The 26,330-nt window shown below is 37.3% G+C and overlaps 1 protein-coding gene and 1 pseudogene across 1 annotated transcript in view; both read right to left on the bottom strand.

The window, feature by feature from the left end:
* Nucleotides 1–3,599: 3,599 nt before the first annotated feature.
* On the bottom strand, nucleotides 3,600–5,106 carry LOC116482485 (tubulin alpha-1 chain-like; annotated as a pseudogene).
* Nucleotides 5,107–11,291: 6,185 nt separating this feature from the next.
* Nucleotides 11,292–26,330, bottom strand: part of AQR (aquarius intron-binding spliceosomal factor) — a 119,724-nt gene continuing 104,685 nt past the window's right edge. The window contains exons 31-35 of the mRNA XM_032175964.2: nucleotides 25,846–26,016; nucleotides 22,647–22,732; nucleotides 17,694–17,868; nucleotides 14,858–14,971; nucleotides 11,292–11,883 (exon numbers count right to left, since the gene is read on the bottom strand). Of these exons, the coding sequence (XP_032031855.1) occupies nucleotides 11,569–11,883; nucleotides 14,858–14,971; nucleotides 17,694–17,868; nucleotides 22,647–22,732; nucleotides 25,846–26,016 (861 nt within the window). The 3' untranslated portion in view covers nucleotides 11,292–11,568. The remainder of the gene's footprint in view (nucleotides 11,884–14,857; nucleotides 14,972–17,693; nucleotides 17,869–22,646; nucleotides 22,733–25,845; nucleotides 26,017–26,330) is intronic.

Below are 26,330 nucleotides of genomic sequence, written 5' to 3'. Positions count from 1 at the left end.
TAGCCAGGATGGAGTGCAGTAGCAGGATCTTGGCTCACTGCAACCTCTGCCTCCCAGGTTCAAGCAATTCTCCTGCCTCAGCCTCCTGAGTAGCTGGCACTACAAGTGCCCGCCACCACATCCAGCTAATTTTTGTATTTTTAGTAGAGACGGGGTTTCACCGTGTTAGCCAGGATGGTCTCGATCTCTGACCTTGTGATCTGCCCGCCTCGGCCTCCCACAGTGCTGGGATTACAGGCGTGAGCCACCATGCCCAGCCTCACTTGTTTCCATATTGGAGAAAGTGAGATTGATGTGGACAACCAGTTTTCCCATGATGTTGGGTTTCCTGGCGGGAGACCTGTCCCTCTCTTAACCTGCAGAAAGTATCTTGAGTGCCTGAAGAGAGAAATATCCCTGAGGACAGGCAGAGACAAAGAGGGAAGATGGGATTACCATCCCCAGCCCTGGAAGCTCTGCTCCGTAACTCTGCCAAAGGAGATGCCAAATCAGAGTGGCTGCTCAGCAGCACCATGCTATAGGAGATCCATCCCACAGATCCCCTGAGCAAAAACCCCTAGCCGGCCTTCCTACAATGCCAGAAAATTCCCTTTGGAACCTCTCCTATTCAGGAAGAGCTGTGCTCGGAGTGTTTACTGGAGCCAAGGTGAAACCTGGGCTTAAGGCACCACCTAGAGCTGAAAAGGAGGCAGTGACCTAGCAGTAAAGAACCTCTAACCAAATATATGCAATAAAAACCAAAACAAGTTACGCAGAGAAGGCCGGAATAGAAAGCTAATATTTCAATGCAAAGACATAGATATACATCCAGAAGAAACAGCAGCAAACAGGGAACCATGATCTCCCCAAACAAGCAAAGCAAGGAATCAGTGACTGACCCTAGCAAGAAGGCATTAGGACAAATGCCTAATGCATGCAGAGAGAGTATTAGGACAGATACCTAATGCATGCAGAGCTTAAAACCTAGATGACAGGTTGATAGGTGCAGCAAACCACCATAGCACATGTATACCTATGTAACAAACCTGCACATTCTGCACACGTATCCCAGAACTTAAAGAAAAAAAGAAAAGCAAGGCAAGAAGGCAATATATGAACTTTTTCACCAAGAACTCAAAATAGTGGTTTAAGGAAACTCAGTGATTTCTAAGCTAACACAGAAAAGCAATTCAGAAATGTATCAGAAATATTTAATAAAGAGATTGAAATAACACAAAAAAAGAATAGAAATTTTTCAAACTGAGAAACTTATTTGCTAAACTGAACAATTTGTTATAAGCTCTCAACAGTAGAATGGATTAAGTGGAGGAAAGAATCAGAGATTGAAGATAGGCTATTTGAAAATACACAGAGGAGACAAAAGAAAAATGAATGAAAAGTAATAAAGATCAACTACAAAATAAGGAAAATTACCTCAAAAGATCAAATCTAAGAATTTTGATATTCAACAGGGAGTTGAGCAAGAGCAAAGGGTAGAAAGCTTATTCAAAGAAATAACAAAACTTGTAAAAACTTGAGAAAGATATAAATATTCAAGTACAGGAAGGTCAGAGAATATCAAACATATTTGACCCAAATAAGAGTACCCCAAGGCATATAATAATCAAACTCTCAAAGGTCAAGGACAAAGAGAGAATCATAAAAGAAGCAAGAGAAAGGAAGCAAGTAACATATCAAGGAGCTCCAATTCATCTGGCAACAAACTTCTCAACGGAAAGCATACAGGCCAGGAGTTACAAAACAATCAGAAAATAGGCAACAGTAGTAAGTCCTTATATATCAATAATGATAATGAATGTTAACAGACAAAATTCTTCAATTAAAAGTCAAAGAGTGGCTGAATGGACAAAGAAGCCCCAACTATATGCTGTTTACAAGAAAACCATTTCATCTACAAAGACATAGATTGAAAGTAAAAGAGTGGAAAAAGATATTTCATGCAGCTAGAAACAACAAAAAAAGGGAGTAGCTATACTTATATCAGACAAAATAGACTACAAATCAAGACTGTAAAAAGAGACGAAGAAGGTCACTAACTATTAAAGGGTCAATTCAGCAAGAGGATATAACAATTATAAGTATCTATGCATCAAACACCAAAGCTCCCAAGCATATAAAGCAAACATTAATAGATTTGAAGGGAGAAATAGACTCCAATACAATAATAATATGGGGACTTTAACACTCCACTCTCAGTGATGGACAGATTATCTAGGCAGAAAATCAATAAAGAAACACCAGGGTTAAACTATATATGAGACCTAATAGGTCTAACTGACATTTACAGAACATTTCACCCAATTGCTGCAGGATGTACCTTCTTTTCATGGAACATGATTTAGAATAGACTATATCTTATGGCACAAAACAACCTTGAACAAATTCAAAAAAGTAGAAATCATATCAAGTATCTTTTCTGACCACAATGGAATAAAACTAGACATCAATAACAAGAGGAACTTCAGAAACTTCACAAACACATGGAAACTAAACAACATGCCCTTGAATGAACCATGGGTCAATAAAGACTTTAAGAAGGAAATTTTAAATGTCTTGAAACAAATGGAAATGGAAATACAACACACCAAAATCTATGGGATACAGCAGAAGTAGTACTAAGAGGGAAGTTTACAGCAATAAACACCTGTATCAAAAAGGTGGAAAGACTTCAAATAACCCAATTATGCACCTCAAGGAACTAGAAAAGCAAGAACAAGCCAAACCCAAAATTAGTAGAAGAAATAATAAAGGTTAGAGCAGAAATAAATGAAATTGAGACCAAAAAACCAATACAGACCAACAAAATGAAAAGTTGGTTTTTTGGGAGAGATAAAATTGACAAACCTGTGGCTAGACTAGAAAAAAGTAACTCTCCTATTGTCACTGTTTTAAAAAAATATATGTGTATGCGTCACAAAACATATTAAATGTATCCTTCAGGATCCCAGAATCCCTACTGATATATAGCATGTCCTGCTTCATGCCAGGTCCTGCTAATTAAGGAACTCCTCATAGCTGATACCTTTAATCTGTTATCAGAGCACTGAGGCTGATGTCAGAGATCTTGGCATTCATTTGACTTGCAATCTATCTTTCAGACTAGCCAGAGAAAGAGTTGCTTCTAGTCATTGTTAACTCTAGACAAGAACCAACAATTTCACTTAATAGTGCCCATTATTAATAATACATTGGCAAGTTAAGAGATCCACCTGACCAATTTAATTCCTGAGATACCACAGTTGACATTCACGACTTTTTCCCCAAGGTAGGACTGTATTTCTGCAGACACATTCTCCACTTGCTCAAATGAAGCCATTCCTTTAATATAGAGTTCAACTAGATCAAGACTTACAATGATAGCCTTGAAAAAACGTATCACAATTTATTTCTGTAATTACACAAGACTAACTTGATTTATTTTACAAATAGACTTTTACTCCTGGGAACTTTAACTCCCATGGATGTTATTTTCAGCTCCCAAATGCATTAATGCTGGGTTTGTGATAGGAAATGTAATCAGAAGGCTGACCCAGCTGATGTGTAATGATTTAAAATGTAAGTCTTGGTAAATCCTGTTTTTCCCTTTATTTGAAATCTCCTTTTTTTTTTTTTAATCTTAAAGCCTTTACTTTGAGACATGATGGAAAAATCTTACAAGTACATATGGAACATTGATCTCCAGTGAGTGTAAACAATCTAACCAGAAAGCTTTGATGCTGTCAATTAATGTTGAAGCTTAAATTCTGGGAGTAAGACATGTTGCAGGGCTGGAAGGAATGGATAATTAATATTTCTCGCCTCTTTCTCACCCTCTCCTTTAACAGAATCTGTACCAACCTCCTCATAAACCTTCTCAAGGGCAGCCATGTCCTCATTGGGCCTCAGAAAACCCTTCTTCTATGCCCCCCTCATGAATGTACCAGTGAACAAGGGCATGGTTGGCATACACCAGGTCAAAACTTGTGGTCCAGGTGAGCCCAGGCCTCAGCAAAGGCTGTGGTATTGCTCAGCATGCACACAGCTCTCTGTACCTTGGCCAGGTCTCTACCAGGTACCACCATGGGAAGCTGGTGATTAACGCCAACCTTGAAACCAGTGGGACACCAATCCACAAACTGGATATTGTGCTTGGTCTTTATGGTGGTAACAGCAGCATTGACATCTTCATGGTGTCACCACAGTGCAACAGGCAGGAAGCCATCATTTGCCATGGCGAAGGTCACATTTCATTATCTGGTTGGCTGGCTCAAATCAAGCACTGATGATCTCTGCTCTAAAGCTCTTCATGATAGGCTTTCTCAGCAGAGATAACAGGGGCATATGTGGCCAGAAAAAAGTGGACGTGGGGATAGGCACGACGTTGGTCTGGAATTCTGTCAGATCAGCATTCAGGGAGCCATCAACTCTAAGAGAAGCAGTGATAGAGGGCATAATCTGATGAATAAGGCAGTTAAAATTAGTGTAGGTTGAGCGATCAATATTGAGGTTTCTATGACAGATGTCTACCACAAAGGCACACTCAGAGTGCTCCAAGGTAGTGTGGGTGGTGAGAATGGAGTTATAGGGCTCAACTACAGCTGTGGAAACCTGGGACACTGAGTAAGTGAACTCCAACTTTGACTTCTTGCCATAATGAACAGAGAGACATTCTATCAGCAGGGAGGTGAACCCAGAACCAGTTCCCCAACCAAAGCTATGGAAAACCAAGAAGTCCTGAAGACTTGTGCACTGGTTGGCCAGCTTGAGAATTTGGCCCAACAAGAAGCCAGTGATCTCCTTGCCAATAGTATAGTGCCCTTGGGCATAGTTATTGGCAGCATATTCCTTGCCTGTGATGAGCTGCTCAGGGTGGAAGAGTTAGTGGTAGATGGCAACGTGAACTTTGTCAATGAATATGGGCTCCAGGTCTACAAACACTGCCCTGGACTTATGCTTGCCAGCACCTGTCTCACTGAAGATGTCAAAGGAGTCATCTCCCCCAGTGGTCTTGTCACTTGGCATCTGGCCATCGGGCTGCATGCTGTGTTCCAGGCCGCAGAGGTCTGAGCAGGGATTATCAATCTGGCCATCAGCTCGGCCAACATGGACGGAGATGTGCTCACGCATAGTGGCTAGTGATTAAAGGGCAAAGGCAACAGGAGCAGACACCAGGTCCTGGTCACTTTTCCTGAGAAGCTAAGGGTCAAGGTAACACACTCAGAAATCACACTTTTAAAACTATTATTACTTAACATGTTCTGCTTCTGCTTAAATGTAAAATGACTTTAGGATAATTAGCATTTTGAGGCATACAGTATTACTTACTAGAGTCCCTTTCTATTATGTGTTTCTCATTCCTTTTTCAAACCAAAACAAATACTAATTTGTCTTTCTCCTGTAAGAATAAATATTGTAATCATTGGGACATTCTTTTATTTTCTACCCTGATTTTGGCAGCCTAGTCTCTTTGGTATGTTGACCATAAGAGAAATTATTTAGTAGGCTTGTCTTACTCATGCACAGTTGGTGTTGTTCTGTCGTTTAATGTGTCTCAAGCAAAGAAGTTTAAAGACCAGCATGGTAAGAAATTTGCCTAAAAGTTATATGATGGTTCTAGTCTCTGTTCAATTAATTGTGGTGTCCCAGGCAAATCACCCCAATGCCTTGGTGTTCTCATCTATAAAGTACTAGAGTTGCTTTTGGCATTGCTGCTTGGCACAGAGTTGGCATTCAATAGTCTGTTAATATACAAATATTAGTTTCATAAACATCTTCAAAAGTTTTATCATATTGAATTCAATTAATTTCTGTGAAAAGTAGTCAACTAATGAAATGTCATGCAAATGAACAAGGTCTACTCCTGTTGCACACTATTCTCGTGGCAGTCTGAGATTAGAAGAAACTAGCACTGGAAGGAAAAAGGTAATGAAAATACGGTAACACAGTAAGCACTTTTAGTTCACTTTGTGGACAACTGAACTAGAAACCAGACGGAAAAAACCAACCAACCAACCAATCAAAAATGGCCCAAATGAACCAGTGAACTAAAGTAGAAAAGGATCACTTCCCATCCAGAACTGCTTTTTGAAAAATGTCAACAAATTCAGCTTCTTAAAAGAGCTTTTTATATTAAACCACGCATCTTTCAAAGAGAAGCAGCTACCTTTGAGGTTCTTGAACTTAGATTGCAACACTGAGATAAGTATAATAGAGAGAGTGCACAACGTTAAATCAAAGGTGGAGGGGAAGAGGATTGTGGGGACAGTTGTTCTGGAGATCAAGAAAGAATTCAGTATGCTTAATGCAAGGCAACTGCTGGGGTCCTTGTGTGTTAAACATTCTTATGAGGGGAAACTGTCTTCATGTTTTATATTTGCCTTAATTTTCTTTTATTGTTTCCAGACCATCTCTATTGGTTATGCTAAGTAATCCTTTTCTCTTTTTGGAATTTAAACTTTTTAAGGAAACAAAAACTAACTCTTCTTTTACTGCATAAGAAATGAGAAGAAAAACTTAGTGTGAAATTCTGGAGTCTAAAATTAAAATGTAAACAGAGAATGCTCGGTGACCTTTTCTTAGGAGGCTCACATGAAGGAATATCATGGTACATTGACCAAACTTTTATTCATTTGCATTTTCAGGATGTTGCAATTAATACCACATGACACTCAATAAATTACACTACGACATTTTGTACAAATCACTTCACTTCTGGTTTCCTCTTCGGCTATGTTACTTCACCCTCTGGTTACCTGTAGGGAAAAAAAATGTATTTTGGGGCTTTATCTTTAAAGGGCGATTCACAGTTCTAGCCAATGTAAAGATATTGGTTCCCAAACTGTGTTCTAAAGAAATAGCTACCTAAGGTTTTTTTTTTTTTTCCACGGAGTTTTTGCTCTTGTCGCCCAGGCTGGAGTGCAGTGGCGCCATCTCGGCTCACTGCAACCTCCCCATCCCGGGTTCAAGTGATTCTCCTGCCTCAGCCTCCAGAGTAGCTAGGACTACAGGCACCTGCCACCACGCCCAGCTAATTTTTGTATTTTTAATAGAGACAGGGTTTCACCATGTTGGGCAGGATGGTCTCGATCTCCTGACCTCAGGTCATCCGCCTGCCTGGGCCTCCCACAGTGCTGGGATTACAGGCGTGAGCCACTGCGCCTGGCTCGTGTTCTAAGGAAATAGCTACCTAAGGTATCTTATTAAAAAAAAAAAAAAAAGTTTCCCAAACTGTATTGTAAGGAAATAGCTAACCTAAGGTATCTTATCAAAAAAAAAAAAAAAAAAAAAGTTTTATGCTCTATAAGTTTGGGAAATGCTAGGTTAAACAAAGCTAAACATGATTCTTTCCAGTGGGACATCTGAGAGCCTTTGATTAGCTAACAATGCATTGTGATTCTGCAAAAGAGGAACAATAATTCACTGTTTCCCAAACTTATCTGACCATAGAACATATTTCTCAGAGTATTTTTCAAGAGTAGTATTTTCTGTAATATATGTTGAAAAATAATGGTATCGGCCATCTTTGTACATAATTAGCTCAAAATGTCAGCCAGCCCTGAAATAAATGTAAGCCAAAAGGTAGAGAGATAAGTGAATAAAGCTGGCACACTGTCAGTCCAGAGTACCATGCTGCATTCTGAGTCAAGCTCCAGGAAACTGAGCTAGGGTTTGTCTCTAAGAAGAAAAACTGGAGCGTCCAAAGCTTCTGGATTCCATTTAATTAAAACCCTTTTAAATTAAATCGTTGTAACTGAAGAGTATCGGTGGATGAAGAAAAAATAGTCTCACATGTCTTCATTTCCATCCTTGGCTCAGTACAGCTCCAGTTCCATTATTCTTAAACATCTATTAACATGATTGCTAAATAATTACACAGGCTAACTGCCAAGCATTTTTCACAGGAAGCAAGGCACTGCTCTTCTGGCTTATGCAAAAGGGTCACTGTTTTTTTTTTTTTTTTTAATCTTTATCTTGTTTTGATTGAAGAAACATCTCTAAAAATACCATCTGAGTGCAAGATAAAAAGGAAATAGCAATTCAAGGCACAAAGCTAAGTACATGCAACAATACAGATGATTTGGGGGTGGGACAGTACAGAATTCAGAACTGATAGAAGTTATCAGCTCCATATTTCAGAAAGACCTAGTGTCTTCCTTCTGCTTATACTGTTCTGCCAGAATTTTAATTTTGGCGGAGATCACTCTCGGTGTTATGATGTACTGATTCAGAGGTCCCAAATCAGTAACCTGCTCCTAGATAGATCCTCAAAAGTCAACTGCCACTAGGTGTCCCCTTCTTGATCATCCTTCATGCTCCCTGGATTGGGGCATGGCTAAGCACTCAAGTCAAAGGATTAGTTGGCAATATCCTACATTGTCAACAAAGCTTTGAAGAAAAACAGAGAGAGAAACTGGTATTTACTAAGTACCTAGGTGATAGATTATTTTCATAAACATTACCCTATAAAACAGACAACTCTCCTGCCCCAAATCCAAACAGATCTTTTTCCTTTATTTATAGATAAAGAAAATGGGCTTAGAGAGGTTATAAAATTTGTCTAAGGTCAAACCAAATGCTGATAAGCAAATTAGGTACAATTCTGAGCCAGGTCTGGATGAGTCCAAAGTGTGTTTTACAATATCATGCTGTCTCTTGATCATTACAAAATTTCATTTGTTTACAGGAGCACAAATGGCCTATTTATGCCTTTTCTCTCAGCATCTAGCAAAACATCTCAACTTTTGTTATACCAACTTCAGGAGTCTTGATAATGTTTAAATCTTCTCATTCATTTGCCTAAATCAATAGAGCTATTTATTCTCAACTGTTGGCAATGAACTTTCTTAACTCAGCATTTTGAAAAAAAAAAAAGAAATTCTAAATACTTGAATTGCTTCATTTCATGCTCATTCTTTTGGGCATGCCTCTTTTTGGTTTTCTTTAAAAAGAGATTCTAAAATCATGACACATTTAGATATGAAAAATAGGATGGACAGCAATGGGAACACTAATCTGAAATAGTCACATGGCTAGAGTACCTGTGTCTGTAGTAACCCCAAACTATATAGAAAACTCTTGTATTTATTAAGCAATCCTTCATGTGTGCTTGATTGAAAAAATAAACAAAACAGTGCCGTAGAACTGTAGACTTGGATTCTACCCCACTCTTCCATAGTTGCCACCCTGGTTAAGTCTGATTGTTTTCTCATTATTTAAAATAAGTAGAGCTCTTAAATTCCTTCACAAATTCCCTAGATTCTACAGTCAACTGCTACTCACTTGCCTTTCCAATGAATAAACAGTTTAAAAGAATTCAAATCCCACCCCCTTTACCCTTTTTAAATTCTTTTGACAAGGACAAAGGACTTACCCATCCATCTTCCACCTAAATTTGCTTCTTAGTGACAGAAAAACCAAGAAGCAAAGAAAAAAGTATGGTCACCCATCTAGGCAAGAGTGATGTACATTGCTTAGAAAATAGTTAAGGAGAGAGCACTTAACAGTCAGCTTATTTTGGTTGCAGGTATCATACCTCGTATCCCCTAAGGGAGAGAGAAAAATCAATCGCTTCCAGGAAACATGGTAATACAGTAAAGCTTCTTTCCCTTGCTTGGCCTGATACCATATATTTACAAATGAAAATAATTCTGTGAGTGCGATTCCCCATACAGATGCCCACAGCACCTGCTTTCAAAATCTTTTATCAGAGAAATTACATAACAGGCTATCTGGCTTGATCCTTAACTCTGATAACAAATAGACCTGGGTTTCCTAGTATCGCGTCCTTGGTATTTCACTCCTCTCATCATCTCATCACTTTCACCTCTCCCTCCTCGCCTGACATTGACACAAACGTCCTGATGCAGTAGGATACATCATAAAATGAGAGTCTGGACCATATTCAACACAGCCTGGTAGAGTTGAGCAAACACTAGTTACTCAAAAATATAACTGACTTGACTTTCTGGGTTTAATTTCCTTACGAAGCAATCATTCCTTCGAAATGTCAGGATCAGAAGGATTTCAATGGTAGTGTGCAGTTCTTGCTTGTTTCTTCAAAGATTCCTTGGACATGGCCAGGCCCATAGGTAGATGCACTAGAGGAGACACTTCGGGGGAAATGCTCCCCTTTAGATACTCCAGCAGATGATCAAAATGGGAAACAGAGAACTAGTGGGCAATTTTCCCCTCTACACATACATATAAACATTTCTTTTTTTTTTTTTTTTCTCAGTTCTGGGCACCATGCCCAGGGACCTTATAAGCAGAGGTCCCTTGTCAGAAAACATTAGTCACATTCACTGGTAATTCTACCATTACAGCCTCATTCATGTGAAGACAACACAGTAATCTTAGTATAGTGCTTCTCAAACTACAAAGTGCCTGTGAATCACCTGGGGACTTTGTTGCAATGTAGATTTAGATTTAATAGGTTTGGAGCAGAGCCCAAACTTCTGCATTTCTATAAATAACAAACTTCAATACGATGTTGATGCTGTTGGTTCACAAATCATACTTGAGTAGCAAGGTCCTAGGTACCTCTGCCTTCCCATATTTGAACCACATTTTACCTGAAGGTCTCCTTGTGGCTGGTTATCCCAAGAAAAATAAGGCAGAAAACTCAGAATTTCTGCCATGGGAAAATTCTACCCTGCACACAGGAGTTAAGTTCTCTGACTCTCATTGCCCAGAATCAGGATCCTGCTTCTTGCCCAGATTGATTTGGCAGTCTTCCTATTTAGCTGATGACAAATCCTGGCTCAGCCTCACCAGCCTTGGCTGATGCCACTCTGCCAGCAACCCAAACATTAGTGGTGTGGAGAACCTCCTAAAATATAGATTCCTGGGCTCTAATCCTGAGATTCTGACTCATTCAGTCTGAGGTATGCCTCAAGAATAAACAGACATCTTAGGTGATTCTAAGGCATTCTAAGATTTGAGAGAAGGAAATGCATCTAACCACTTTAATAGATTGGAGAAACCTATATCTTACTGCTAGTAATATTTTACATAAAGACAGCAAAGAAAGGTAAGAAAAAAGGAAACATGGCCGGGCGTGGTGGCTCACGCTTGTAATCCCAGCACTTTGGGAGGCAGGCAGGAGAAGGCGGGACTGCATGACCGAGATTGCCCACTGCACCCTGGGGACCGAGACTCACTAAAAGGAAACAGAATTTAAGCATTTGATAGTATAACAGAAGAAACAAGCTCCTTCCCAACTGGGACACTTAAGGGTATTCATGGTTAAGTCCAGTGTATTCTGTCCTCTTCTTTAGAGAAGTTCACTAAAAATGTGAAGTATATATTATATATTCTATACAAAATGATTTTAATGTAGGTATGATTACAGACACACTCAGTGATCAAAACATGAAAGGAATGGTTATTTGCTCTTCTGATTGAACAAATGAAATTAGAATTGTTCATACACATAATTTAAAAAATATATTCAAGACACCACAATCAGTTAACAAATATAAGAACTGAACATTAATTAGTAAAATGGCAGAAGCAAATACAAAATACAAAAAATAACTTTACTCAGACTTTTTGAATGCCATGTCCTCCTTTAGAAGGACCACAGTTTGGCTACTTGGTCTCTTCTGGGGCAGATGTGGCATCCTGAGGTGTGTTAGCCTCTGCCGGTGCAGATACTGCTCCTGCCACAGTAGGGGTGGTCTCAGATAAAGCAGGGATGGCTTCTGGATTGGAACTGGCTCCTGTCTCACTGGGGGTGGTGTCAGTTTGAAAGGCTGGAGTTTCTTGACTGCAGCTGGTGTCTGTTGGACTGGGTATGATGTCAGCTTGAATAGTCATGGCCTCTTCTTCTGTTTCCAATTCTGTTTCTTGATTTTGAACTTCCTCACCTTCTTCTACCATAGCAGGTGGTAGTTGTAATAAAGTCTAATAAAAAAAAAAAAGACAATACCAATATGAAAAACAGCTTATAAAGCTAAGCTCTCACATTACCATTCTAGAGTTCTCCAAAACAGTGCTGACCATTTTATATTACAGATGTAACACCTCTGATGACAATGGTCTAGGTTCTGCTAACACCAAGGAATATGCCTACACAGATGTCATATACTGATAATCAAAATACATATAAAATCTTCAGAGAGGAAAACAACCATGAAAAGCTATTAGATTTTTAAGCAACAGACTTTGCTGTCAACATTTCTGCAAAAAACAGTGACTGATTAGGACTGATTATAAAACTAACTCAAGAAAGGGTCAACTTTAATCAAACAGCCCTGTGAGCTGGGAGCGGTGGCTCATGGTGGCATTCCCAGCACTTCGGGAGGCTGAGGCAGGCAGATCACTTGAGGTCAGGAGTTTGAGACCAGCCTGGCCAACATGGTGAAACCCCATCTCTACTAAAAATACAAAAATTAGCTGAGCATGGTGGCAGGAGCCTGTAATCCCATCTACTCAGGATGCTGAGGCAGGAGAATCACTTGACCCTGAGAGTTGGAGGTTGCAGTGAGTCGAGATTGTGTCACTGCACTCCAGCCTGGGCGACAGAGAGAGATTCCATCTCAAAAAAAAAGAAAAAGAAAAGAAACCTGTGAGAGGTAGAGAGGAGCCTGGCCTTAAGGCAAAGCTGTGGGAGAAGGGAGCAGCAAGGAACAAGGTTTCTGTTCCGTTCAACCAGAAAACTGGAGCAACTCTATATGCTTATCTTGCCCTTTGCCCCACAGCAGTCTAGTGACTTTCTCATCAGGGACTCTGCTTACAATGCTGGAAATTGAATTGATTGATTGATTGATTGAGACAGAGTCTCACTCTGTCACCGAGGCTGGAGTGCAGTGGCGCCATCTCGGCTCACTGCAATCTCCGTCTCCCAGGTTCAAGCGATTCTCCTGCCTCAGCCTCCCAAGTAGCTGAGATTACAGACATGTACCACTACGCCTGGCTAATTTTTGTATTTTTAGTAGAGACGGGGTTTCACCACGTTAGCCAGGCTGGTCTCGAACTCCTGACTGCAGGTGATCCACCCACCTCAGCCACCGAAAGTGCTGGGATTTCAGGAATGAGCCACCGTGTCCGGCCTTGAAGATTTTTAAAAAGTACCATGCATGATAGCAGCAAAAAAGAAAGAAAGAAAGAAAGAAAGAAAGGAAGGAAGGAAGGAAAAAGAAAGAAAGAAAGAAAGAAAGAAAGAAAGAAAGAAAGAAAGAAAGAAAGAAAGAAACTTAGCAAAATGTTAACAAAATATGTGTAAGGTTTGTATGTTGAAAACTACAAAATCCTGATGAGAATTTAAAGAAGATCTAAATAAATGAGAGATCTTATTCATGGATAGGAAGACTCAATATGTGAAGATGTTAATCTCCCCAAACGGATCCTAAATAATCCTCCTCTTCAAGATATCCTTTTAAAAACTGCAGCATGCTTTTGGGCGTAGAAACTGACCTGCTGATTCTAAAATGTATATAGAAAAGCAAAGGAACTGGGATAGCTAAGACAATTTCTAAAATGAAGAACAAAGCTAAAGGACTTATGTTATATAATTTCCAGATTGACTGTAAAGCTACTATAATCAAGGTAGTACAATCATGAAGGACGGATATACGGGACAATGGAACAGAATAGAAAGCCCAGAATTAGACTCTCACATATATAGTCAATTGATATTTTGACGAAGATGACAAGCAAGTCAACAAAGAAAAAATAGCCTATTAGGGAAGTGGTGCTGAAACAACTGGATATCCACAGACAAATGAATAAAACTCAGTCCTACCTGTACATATAAAAATTAACTCAAATGCATCATACCTAAGTATCCAACCTAAAACTATACAACTTCTAGAAAAAACCTTTGTAACTCTGAGTTAGGCTATGTATTTTTAGGACATAAAAAGCATGAATCATAAAAGAACACTTTGATACATTGAACTTCATCAAAATTTAAAACTTTTGCTCTTTGAAAGACACTTACAAAATAAATAAACAAGCCAGAATGGGAGAAAATATTTGTAAAATACGTATCAGATAAAGGACTTGTAGCCAGAATAAATAAAAAACCTCTTGAAACTTAATAAAATGTATAACCTAATAAAAAATTGAGCAGGAAACCTGAGCAGACACATCCCCAAAGATATACAGATGGCAAATGACCACATGAAAAGATGCTCATCATCAGTCCTTAGGGAAATGAAAATTAAAACCAGACTGAGACCACTGTATATCTATTAGAACTGCCAAAATTTTAAAAAGACCTACCATATCAAGTGAGGGTGAAGATGTGTAGCAACTAGAACTCTCACACTGCCGGTGAGAGTGTAAAGTGGTTCAACTACTTTGAAAAACAGGTTAGTAGTTTCTTAAAAAGTTAATAAACACATCCTTAACATAAATTCAGCCATTCCACTCTTAGGTATCTACCCAAGATAAAGTACAAAGACTTGTATAAGCAATAGTAGCCAGAAAAAATAAGAATACGTACTGTATGCTTCCATTTATATAAAAATCTAGAAAATGGAAGCAAAGTTATCATGACAGAAAGCAGATCCTTGGCTGCCTGGGAAGGTAAAAAGGGGACTGGTGAAGGGCAAGGCGGGATTACAAATGGGCACAAGGGAAAACTCTTGGGATAATGGATATGCTCTTTATCTTGACTGTGCCGATGGCTTCACAGGTAAATACCTATGCCAGAACATATAAAATTTTACACTTTAAGTTTGTGGACTTTATTGTATGTGGAATTCTAACTATATAAAGATGTTTTAAAAATACGAATGTTACATAAATAATAATAGCCTGCTTTGGTTTAGTTGATTTCCCACAAGGAATTAGGTACTTTAAAGATTTATTCTGAAAAAAAGAAAATTATTTCTACAGCAAGAAAAATAAAAGTCAATTTTCAGAAACTCACCTGATGATAATGATGTGTAGTCTGTATCAAATGCATGTACATGTTGTATACAAAGTTTGCCATCTGGGGCATATTTTTTATTATTTGTACTTCATGAGATGGTCTCTCTCCATTCTAGAAGAAGGAAAAAAGAACGTTAAGTATCTAGTAAAACAACCCTAGAAGGTAACACTTCAACATAAACCCATTTCTTAATCTTATGAATAAGCCTGATTAGGGTCTGGAAGACCTAACAGTAAGAGGACATAAAATGCAAGTGTGAAGAGTCCAATGAAGACTTCATGAATGTTAAAAAAAAAGACTTAAATAGAATTAATAAAAAGGGGGCCCAGGTCAGCACGCTCTGCCTGCTGGCCACGTGACTCCCATTAAAAAAAGATTATTAAATTAAAAAAAAAAAAGACTTCGCGAAGAATAGTGATTCCATTGAAATTTCGAAAGATTAGAGACTAGAAGAGCTAAGAGTCGCCAGCTCTTAGCTGGCGAAGTATGGGTTTTACTCTACTATCTAATATAAAAGAATTAGTACGAGATAAGTAATTATTTGACTAGAGAGAAAAGTCAACATGGTCTGAAACAGTAGTTTCTAAGACTGTGTATGCTCCAAAGACAGTTCATAAGATAATTCAGAAAGAAAGTATTAACATTCTTTGTCCTACTTATATTTTTCTAAAAAATAAGAGGCTAACATTTACTTTTATTTAACACATATACTATGAGTCAAGAGGGTGAATATTCAAACGCTCTTTTTAAAATTTTGGTGTCTATCAGAATCATCTGGGGTAGACTGTTAGATTGCAGGTACCTAGGCTCCAGCCCCTATAGATTCATATTCAGAAGGTCTGGGTGGAATGAGCTGATTCTTCTGTAGCTTCTGACAACAATCTAAGAAACACTGCTCTATAAGTGTAGGTAAGGCAGTAAAGCAAATCAAGAAAATACAGAATTTACACTTCTTTTTAAACCACCCTAAAATAAAGATTAATGACTTTCCTATTTATAGTTATTAATACAATGTTTATAAAGTCTTATCCTTTCTTATGATAGGAACAATTTAGAAAACCATTAAGGTAAAAAACATACCCCAAAAAAGGAGCATTCAATCTTAAAGTGACAAATTATTTAAAGAGCATGAAGTTAGAAATAATTTAGTAAACTAAACAACATTTCTCAGAAGTAAGCAGGATGGCAGCATTCCATCTAAGCAGGTATTCTTTTGATTAATGGTCATTTTCTGCAATGGTCAGAATTCGTATGTACAAATACTGCCATGCTATTATGACTAGGAATATAGAAGAGTTTTAGTTTGTTAGCTTCTTTTCTGGAGTCTTGCCAAGAGCTACCTTTCCTTGAGATGCAGCACTCTCCGCCCCTCACTATCTCTTCAGGAGAAGATGGGGAGATGTTCTCAGCCCTAACCTCCCCAGGGCCTTGAACTCATGAGTGTTATCTAAAGCATGGGTTTCCAAGCCTTCTGTTCAGTGACATTGTCTGACCTGCACTCCAGATTTCTTCAGGTGTGACGTGTAACCCTTACATAGAAAGCACCTGGGGAGCTTGTTACACATGATGACACCTAGGCTCTGTCCCAGACCTCTTGTCAGGATTGTGCCTGTTTACTAGCCCACAGAAGATCGAGAAACTCAGATATAATAGGATTGTGTCTAGACTTGAGCCTGGCACTTGAGCATTTATGTGACCCTACCATCCCATGATCTCTCTCCACCATTTTCCTATTTCTCCACAGCAGCATTTCTTCAAAAATAAGTAAATAAAAAGGCAGTTTTTAAAAAAGTACTTATGATTATTAAACACACGAGACTTGTTTTTTTTAGAGGGGTGGAGGGAAGACGTATACTGTGAACATCTAAAATAATGTTATTTAAAATCCAATGGACCCCCCCAGGACAATTCATTAAATAAAAAAGCAAAGCCCAAAAGTCTATAGTATAATAACCTTCACGTAAGAAGGAAAATAATATAAAAATAAACATATCTCTTCTCCTTTATACAAAAGGAATATAAGGATAAACAAGAAACTAAAGAGACTGGTTACCTATGGAGGGAAGGTGCTAGGAGAAGGGGAGAAAGAAGGGGGGATAAGAGGGAGTAGTATTTCTCTATCTTTTCTTTAAATATATGTGCTCTCTCCTCCCTCATTTCCCCAGAATGTAAGCTTCTTAAGAACTCAACTATTTATTTTCTATTTCCAAGTAAGTAGTTAAGTTCTCCTTACAAAGCTGAAGACAAACAGTACAGTATAATGATAAATAACATGAACTCTGGGATGTTATTCAAAAAGATCTCCTGGCTTTTCAGATCTTGGATCCTCTATCTGCTAGATGCATGGCCAAACTACTTAGCTTCTCTGACCCTAAGTATCTCCATTTGTAAAATGGGGTTAATAAAATAATCTAATAACCTAATAAGCTGTTTTTACTGAGATGAAAATGAGATAATGTATGTAAAGAACTGCCTGCCTAATACATGGTAGCTACGAAATGTTGGCTGACATTATTATTTTTAATTTTTATTTATTTATTTTTTATAGAGATGAGGTCTCGCTATGTTGCCCAGCCTGGTCTCAAACTCCTGGGCTCAAGCAGTCCTCCTACCTCGGCCTCCCAAAGTGCTGGGATTACAGGCATAAGCCACTGCGCCCTACCGATATCATTTTTATATAGAAAATCTAACTCAGTTCCTCAGTGCAGCACACTCTAAAACAGGGACTAAATTATCTATAATAATGTTCCAAGCTAATGTGGTCACCTATAAGAAAATCCCAATGTCCCAGTCTGAGGAATGCTGTTTTATAAAATGAAGAAAGAAGTCCTACCTTTCTAGCAGTTGGGAAAGGTTCTGTTGGAATTATATGCAAATGAAGGGGGCGAGCTGTGAGCTGACTGAAAGCTGGAGTCAGTTCAAAACAGTTTTGGAAGAGGGATACTCTGGCGAAGATATAAAGTCCAAGTCTGGCTCTAGACATGGCCACTACCAAGCGACGGACATCCCTTTGGGAAATAAACAAAATAATTAGCACACTTCAAGATTATTAACATTTAAGCAGCTTTTTTTTTTTTTCTCACATATTTCATTAGATAGTCCTGTTAAGCCCTGGCAATAAAAAGTTAAGCTTATTAAAAACTTAATAGAAGTTAATCAATGTTATGTGACTAATAAACCAAATAAAAGTTAAGGCTTTATTACTAACCTCTTGTTGTTTTTTTGAGGGAGAGGATCACAAAATAACCACTGTACTTAATAAAAAGTTCTAAGTAATATATTAGTATTACAGTATAGTTCAATTGTCAGTTACCAATTTACTGTATCACTGTCATTGAGTCAATCCGAACTAGCTCTTCTTCCACTTCACCTACCAAAATCCCAGGCTCCATGAAGGTAAAATTTTACTTCCTAGATAACTCTTACCACACTGTTTTATACTTATTTACAATAATAAGTACATATGGAAATATAGGATGATGTTAGAAAACAATACAAGTTGAGCATCCCTAATGTGAAAATTCAAAATCTGAAACTTCAGATAAGGGACAGTCAGCCTATAACATGTCTTATCCACGAATTTGCTCTGGTATTTAGATTCAATGCCTGGCCTATAATAGGTACTCAATGTTCATATCAACAGGGATAAAAACGGTTAAACTGAACGATCAGACTACACATGTAGCTGGCTATCTGATGAATGATGTCATTTTTCTTTAATCTATTTTTTTTTTTTTTTTTTTGAGACGGAGTCTTGCTTTGTCACCCAGGCTGGAGTGCAGTGGCCCGATCTCGGCTCACTGCAAGCTCCGCCTCCCGGGTTCACGCCATTCTCCTGCCTCAGCCTCTCCGAGTAGCTGGGACTACAGGCGCCCGCCACCACGCCCGGCTAATTTTTTTTTTTGTATTTTTAGTAGAGACGGGGTTTCACTGTGGTCTCGATCTCCTAACCTCATGATCCGCCCGCCTCGGCCTCCCAAAGTGCTGGGATTACAAGCGTGAGCCACCGCGACCGGCCTAATCTATTTTTTTAAAAGAATCTAAGTTTTTTTAAAAAAAGGTTTGAATCAAATAAATGTGAAGAGGGCTAATGTAATTTCATCTCACTATTAGATAAAATGTGTTTTAGTGAGAAAAGATAATTTTGGTTTCAAATGCAGAGGACAGATTTTTTACTTGAGATGTTTTTAGATGGCTATTTAAATTTTTGAGTACTCTGCAAAAGAGAAGACTTTCATTAAGAATAATAAAGCCTGGGAGAATCACCTCCAATCTCTGAAAGAAAGTGTGAAAGAGTGTTACAGAGATTGTTCTCTGTAACATTCAGAGAGACAGAGGGAACCAGGAATTGGAATATTTATCTAACAGCTTTTCTTTGTGTAATGCAAGGTATTTGGGGAGTATCTCTAATTTGGCCTCATTTTGTATAGTGTTTTTTTATGGTCTAGTCTATGGTCTTAAAAGAATCTAGTTTCCTTAAGGAGGTACAGTGTGACACTAGCATATACTATCACTTATATTCTTGTGTTATGTGTATGTGTGTGAGGGGACAGAGCAGGGATAGGTACCCTTCCCTCAGCAATAAACAAAATTAAGACATGCTTATTTAGGTAGAAGGAAAAGACATACTCCTTTACAGAAACTTTGAGGAATCTCTACATTTGTGACACACTGGATTCATGAAGGAAATATTATTTTCTAAGTTACTGTCAGCCAAATTTTTATTTTCACCACATTTCCTTAGAACCCCAAGGGGTCATGCTACAGTTGGGTAGTTCCAACACTGGTAACTGAAGGTACACTGCTAGAAATACCTAGCATAAGTTCTCACACAAATATTATAAATAAAATTATAGTGGAATTTAATGTTGTTAGGTGGAAAAAGGGTTAGTGGTGGAAGCAGGTGACAAACTGTTGTTTTCATGGTGACCTCTTACATCCAGAAGGCCCTATCTCTAGACAGAGCACAGATACAGCACTATTGCAATGACCACTGTATGGTCTCTGAGAAAACTTTTCCCCAGCCTTCAGTGCTATAGTACAGTAAAGTGGCTTTTGTAAGTATGATCTCCGTTGTACATGAGGAGATTTGAACTAAAAATTTTCTGCAGATTCAAATGTAGGTATCTTCCAAGGATATATTAATGAATCTGCCACTAGACCCTAAACTCCACAAGGGCAGAGATCATGAATGTTAGATCTATTACTAAACATTAAGAATCTAGCACACTGACAAACAATGGATGGATCTGAAAATGTTTGTTAAATGAATGACCAAATACTATGAACATAACAAACTACCAGGCAAAGAAACAAAGGATGGTAACATGAGTAGGCAGAGTTCCTTAGAGTTATGTCTTGAAAGCAGGGCAATGTGGACTACAACATTCTTTCTTAGTCCCCAGAAGATGGCTGGAGAGGAAAAGCACTGTTAAACAACAATGCCAACACTCTGATAGAACCCCTATGAGGAAACAACAGAGGAAAGCTGCAGCCTCATTACTTGGCTCAGAACAGGTTACACGCATTTCTGTTGGTAGCTAGGCTGTCCAAATCGGTTCGGTACAAGAACAATGGATGCTGGAAAAGGGAACAGAACTGTCCCACTACTCTGGCTACTAAACAGCTCCACATTGTCCTAAAACAGGCCTCTGGAACTAAAGCTGGCTCCAACCCAATCGCCCAATTAGTCTGCCCTGGCTGAAAAAAAGGTGTGAGCAAAAGAAATAAGGCAGGCACTTGGAAAACGGTCTAACAGTTCCCTAAAATGCTATATACAGAGTTACCATTTGACCCAGAAATTCTACTCTTAGGTCTATACCCAAGTGAAAGAAAAACAAGTGTTCACATAAAAATTGTATATGCATATTCATAGCAGCATTATTCATTCTAATAGCCACAAAGTGGAAACAACTCAATGTCCAATTGATGAATGGATAAATAAAATGTGACATAGCCACACAATGGAATACTATTCAGCAATGAAAAGGAATGAAGCACTGATACATTCTACGACAATGAACCTTGAACATATGTTAAGTGAGAGAAGCCAGTAACAAAAGACCACATATTATATGATTCCATTTATATTAAGTGTCCAGACTAGGCAAATCTACAGAGATAAAAAGTAAATTAGTGGTTGTCAAGGGTCTGTGGGAGAGGGGAGGGAAGTAATTGCTAAGTACAGGGTTTCCTGCTACAGTGATGAAAATGTTCTAAAATTGATTGTGGAGATAACTGCATAGCTGTTAATATATAAAAAAAATCATTGAATTGTACACTTTAAATAGATAAATTGTATATGCAAATTACAACTCAATAATGTTATCAAAAAAATGAAATATGGCAGGAAGTAGGTTTCTTTGGTATCCTGAAACAGAAATAGTTTCTTGCCTATATATAAAAGGAAGGATATGAAAGATTAGCTCTCTAAAAATCAGAAATTTTTATTAAAAGTTTGATGAAATTCTAGCTAAGATACCTAGGCTAAGCTACCTGAGTAACTGGAATCATAAACAATGAACTGACATATCCCCTCTACGCACAACCACCACCAACACTATCCCCCATGAAGAAGCTGGAGTTTCAAAGGAAAATTTTGGCGAATACAAATAAATTTAACTTATTGGGATAAAGGTATTTTTGCTAGAAAATTTTGATGTTCAAGACAATACTGAAATCAGGTTTTCTTTTAACCCTTTATTTATAAGCATTTTATCTTCAAAATCTTTCTTTTTTTCTAAGTTTACAGAAAAATTAGGCAAAGGGCAACAAAGACCTAAAGTCACTGGAATTTGAAGACCAAGTACCACAGAGTTAAGAAAAAAGGTAGGGAGAGGAGGGGGGCGGAAGGAGTATTCATATATTCATACTGTAAGTTTTTGAGATGTTAATTATGTAAACCATAGTGACAGCCCATTCAGATGGCAGTTATACATCTCAATAAGAAGGAATTGCTTTTTTAAAAAGTTAAGTCTGTAAATATTGGCTTGACAATATGCAAAAACAAACTATTTTAGAACGCGAAACAATTTTTTAAAACATTACATCTTTACTTACCCTTACATAAAAGTTATCAATTTCATGAAACCTGATCACTGGGTTAAGCTCCAAATAGATCTTAATGACAATATTATGAGAGCTTGGAGAATTTTCTTTTTATGTCTATCCAATAAAGTAATAAAATAAACTCTCCTTAGTTTTGTTAGTATGTCATATGAGATGAAGGTTTATATAAAACTAAATGGATGCTTTATAATAAGAAGATATTTTTCCATAAATCTCTAGCACATAAATACATCATAATAAATGATAAAAGTAGATTATTGTTTGTTTTGACAATTCTTAATCCAGGGAGAACAAATGGCTCCTTTATCCTCTAACACTGAGGCTGCAAGATTGTGTATGACAAAAAATGAGAAAACATATTATACAATGAAAATTTATTCTGAAGACTTCTTACTTCTTTATCTCCTTTAATTTCTGATATTAAGTTTCTAACAGATACAGGACAGATTAACATTTTATGATAAAATGCTATCTCTGACTGTTACTAAAGAGTAAAACTGTTAAAATTACTAAAACATTTAAGAGTAAAAAAAATCCAGCAGCAATGACAATAGTTACTACAAGGAATTTGATGTTACATTCCAACAAAAAGCAGCAAAAGTTGCCTAGTAATTATAGTTTAAACTTAAAAAATATTTAGAACACTTAGCCACAGAATTTCAAAACTGAAGTACATAGTAAAGATCAATAAACACTATGAAAGTTTTTTCCTACGTACCTCAGATGGCCCACTGCCCTGGTTCGTACCAGAGAAAGAAGAATATAATCATTCTGCTGACCTTGAAATCTATCAACAGTTGTCACCTAGAAATAAAAAATGGAAAATATGGTGCATTTGCAAAAGCCAAAAGATGCTAGAGATCATTTAAATAATGTGCTAGAAACAAACATCTTATCCTTAAAATAATCAATCCCAAAAGAAACATAATCACAGGTTTGGAATTCCAAGAACAAGTTAATGAACATTATTAAATAAACCATACTAACCAGATCAAACTACATCCTTATGTTATTCACGCTTACAGCACTTGTCTTTACCTTTGCTGATAACTAAATAACTATTTTTGGAATTAACAGTCTTCCCCCATTAGATTGCAAAACTTCATGAAAGCAGGGACTATGTCTAGCTTATTAACTGGTATCCCAGTTTGATGCTCAGCAATATAACTTAGTATGCTTATTTATTACTTATCACTAGTAAATGTCTACAGCATTCTTCCATCAAAGAAAAAAACAATAATCTTCATTGTACTTCCTGTTCAGTTTGAAAATATATGTACATGGGAGGCCAAGGTGGGCAGATCGCTTGAGCCCAGGAGTTAAAGACCAGCCTGGGCAACGCGGTGAAATCCCATCTCTACAAATTATACAAAAATTAGCTGGGCATGGTGGCATGTGCCTGTAGTTCCAGCTACTCAGAAGGCTATGTTGGGAGGATTGCTTGAGCCCAGGAGGTGGAGGTTGCAGTGAGTTGAGATCATAACACTACACTCCAGCCTGGGTAACAGAGTAAGATCCTGTTTCTAAAAAAAAAAAAAAAGAAAAAGCGTATGTACAAATAGGGAAGTTCAGAAAGGTTTCAGTCACTAATACTGGCAACTCGGGCATTTATCTTTTCATCAATTCAACAAAGAGTTTATTGCTTACCCTGCAGATACTGTAATTTATAGTCTCTCTATCTTTAGGAAGTTTACAAAACACTTTTTAAGTCAACTACATGGAGGTATAGTTTATACACAATAAAATGTGTTCAAGTGTACAATTTGATGAATTTTGACAATACATTTTCCCATGTGACCACCACCACAATAAAAATGTCCATCATCTCAGGCCCCATTTTGGTCAAATCTGCATCCCCCAGCCCCAGGCAACCACTGATTTACTTTCTGTCACTAGAGATTATTTTTTGCCAGTTCCAGAATTACATAAAAATAGCATCAAAAGGATATATTCTTTTGTGTCCTGTTTCTTTCAATCAGCATGTTTCTGAGATATATTCATGTATGTGTACATGAGAAATTCATACCTTTTTGAGTATTCTTTCACTGAATGAATATACCACAGTTTATCCACTCACCTTTTCATGAAAATTTGGCCTGTTTCTAGTTTGAAGCTATCTTGCATAAAGCTGCAATAAATATTCATGTACAAATATTTTTGTGGACATGTTTTCTTTGCTCTTGAATAAATATGTAGGAGTGAAATTGCTGAGCTGTACAGTAAGTGCATACTTTGTAAGAAACTGTCAAACTTTTCCAAAATTGTTATCCCACTTTACACATTCACCAGCAATGTTCCAGTTCTAGAGTTTCAGTTGTTGTACATCCTTGCCAACACTTGTCATAATGTCAATCTTCATCATTTTACCCATTCTTTTGGGTAGGTAGTGGTGTATCATTGTAGTTTTAATTTCTATTTCCTTGACAACTAATGATGGTAAGCACTTTTTCATGACGTATTGGCTACCTGTAGGTCTTCCTATGTGAAGTGTCTGTTCAAGTCATTTGCCCATTTTGTATTGGTATGCCTTATTTAGTAATAACTTTTATAGGAGTTCATATATTCTGGATATAAGTCCTTTGTTGTTATGCGTGGATATTGTACCTGGGAATTCCGTTGCCACTCTGACCATGTGGAGAACTGGGCTCACACACTGACATTGGCAGGGCAGAATAACATCATTGAGCTACCCTGTAACCCAACCTTGGAACCACCCTATTTCCATCTTGTTATGAGAGAAAGTAACTTTCCTTATTATTTAAGATTTTCTGTAAAAGGACTCAAATATTGAGGTCCTTCTATTTCTAAACTTGCAAAATTATTAGTTTCTCAGTTTCACTCTATTCCTTATGAAGTATTCTGCAGTGTCTATTCTTCCCTGTATTCCTTTTGATTTTGTTTTCATTCCTCTGATTTTATTTTCTTCCAGCTTACATTTCATCTCTTTCTGAGTTCTTACATTTCTCTGCTTTGTAGCTTTTCCTCAAAGATATGGTTACTTCATTAAGTATTTTCCAATTTACAACAAAATGTATATTTGAAAATTTCATGTTTTCCAGCCCAACATGTTTTCTGGAGCATATATCCTATCTACGTTTTGCTGTTCTTCATTTTTTCCTATAAACTGAGCTTGTGCTAGTTCCCTTTATACTATTCATTACTGAATAAATAAGTTTCTTAGATTAGCTATGTGTGAGACATGAAGATGGGGTGAGCAAGGCTGTTTTCTGAAGGCTGGATGGTTTTCATAACAAAAGGCCCTCTCTTCTTCTGCTACTGCCCAGATAGTCTATAAAAATAGAGTTCGTCCCCTCTTTCTCTAATTTTCCTGTTAACTTTTGCATAATTTCCAAAAAAGGTGAGCTTTTACATAGCCATGTTCATAACCAAAGTCCTAATTTTATCACTAGCATTATCTTTATGTTTTTTCTAATGAATTCAACCCTTCATTAATGAATCATCATTTTATTTGATACTATGCATTTTTCATTATCTAAAATATATACACATATTTTTAAAATCCCAAGGTCTGAATACATTTTACAATCTTCCCTTATTCCCAAGACAACCTCCCCCTATACACAATAAAAAGCAGTCTAAATTATACCTTTGCAAAGCAAAACAAAAACATACTCCTTGTAACAGTACACATATTATAATGTAATTTTGTTATATCTCATTTTATAAACAAAAAGTTTCAGAAATATTTCTGTTACCATCAATAAATATATTTTATGTGGTAGTTGAGAAAGTCACAGCAAACCAGCAAGACTGTCAGAGAATTATTTATAGTACCCATTATTTCCTTTTCTCAAATATCTTAAAAAGAGATAGTAAAGAGACAAAGTAGAACAATACAAACCTTTCCATCTTGCCAAAATGATGAATAAGAGAACATATTATAATTATATAAGTACCTTGTTTGGTCTTCCAATCAATGGATTGTTTCCACATCGTCTATTGATGATGTCACGAATAAGATGCTTTTGGCCATTATATGTTGTTAGAATACTGATTTTGTCAGCAGGGTAACCAAGTAAACACATGTACATAAAAAGTGCTACTACATATTCTGCCTCTCCAAGATTCTGTAATGCAAACATAATCAGATTGTGCATTTATTTGCTTTTGTTTCAATTTTATAGAGAAAATATCTCATTTAGATAAGCACAACTTCACTTTGCACACTGCAAGAAGTGAAGACTTAGTAACTTGGATAAGTGAGTATCTTTCATAAAACTGAGGGATAATTTTATGCTACATTAACAGTGATAAATAAAAACTTTTAATTTGCAATACATGGAACAATCCTAAAATAAAACTTACCAACTTAAAGCCTTAATATTCTTAAGACCATAACAATCACAATATAGATTAATATTATTCTGGCCAGGCATGGTAG

This window comes from Hylobates moloch, unplaced genomic scaffold, assembly GCF_009828535.3.
Source record: "Hylobates moloch isolate HMO894 unplaced genomic scaffold, HMol_V3 SCAFFOLD_14, whole genome shotgun sequence".
Classification (NCBI taxonomy): domain Eukaryota; kingdom Metazoa; phylum Chordata; class Mammalia; order Primates; family Hylobatidae; genus Hylobates; species Hylobates moloch.
Note: the sequence above shows the minus strand (reverse complement) of the source record. Positions and strands in the feature narration are given on the sequence as shown.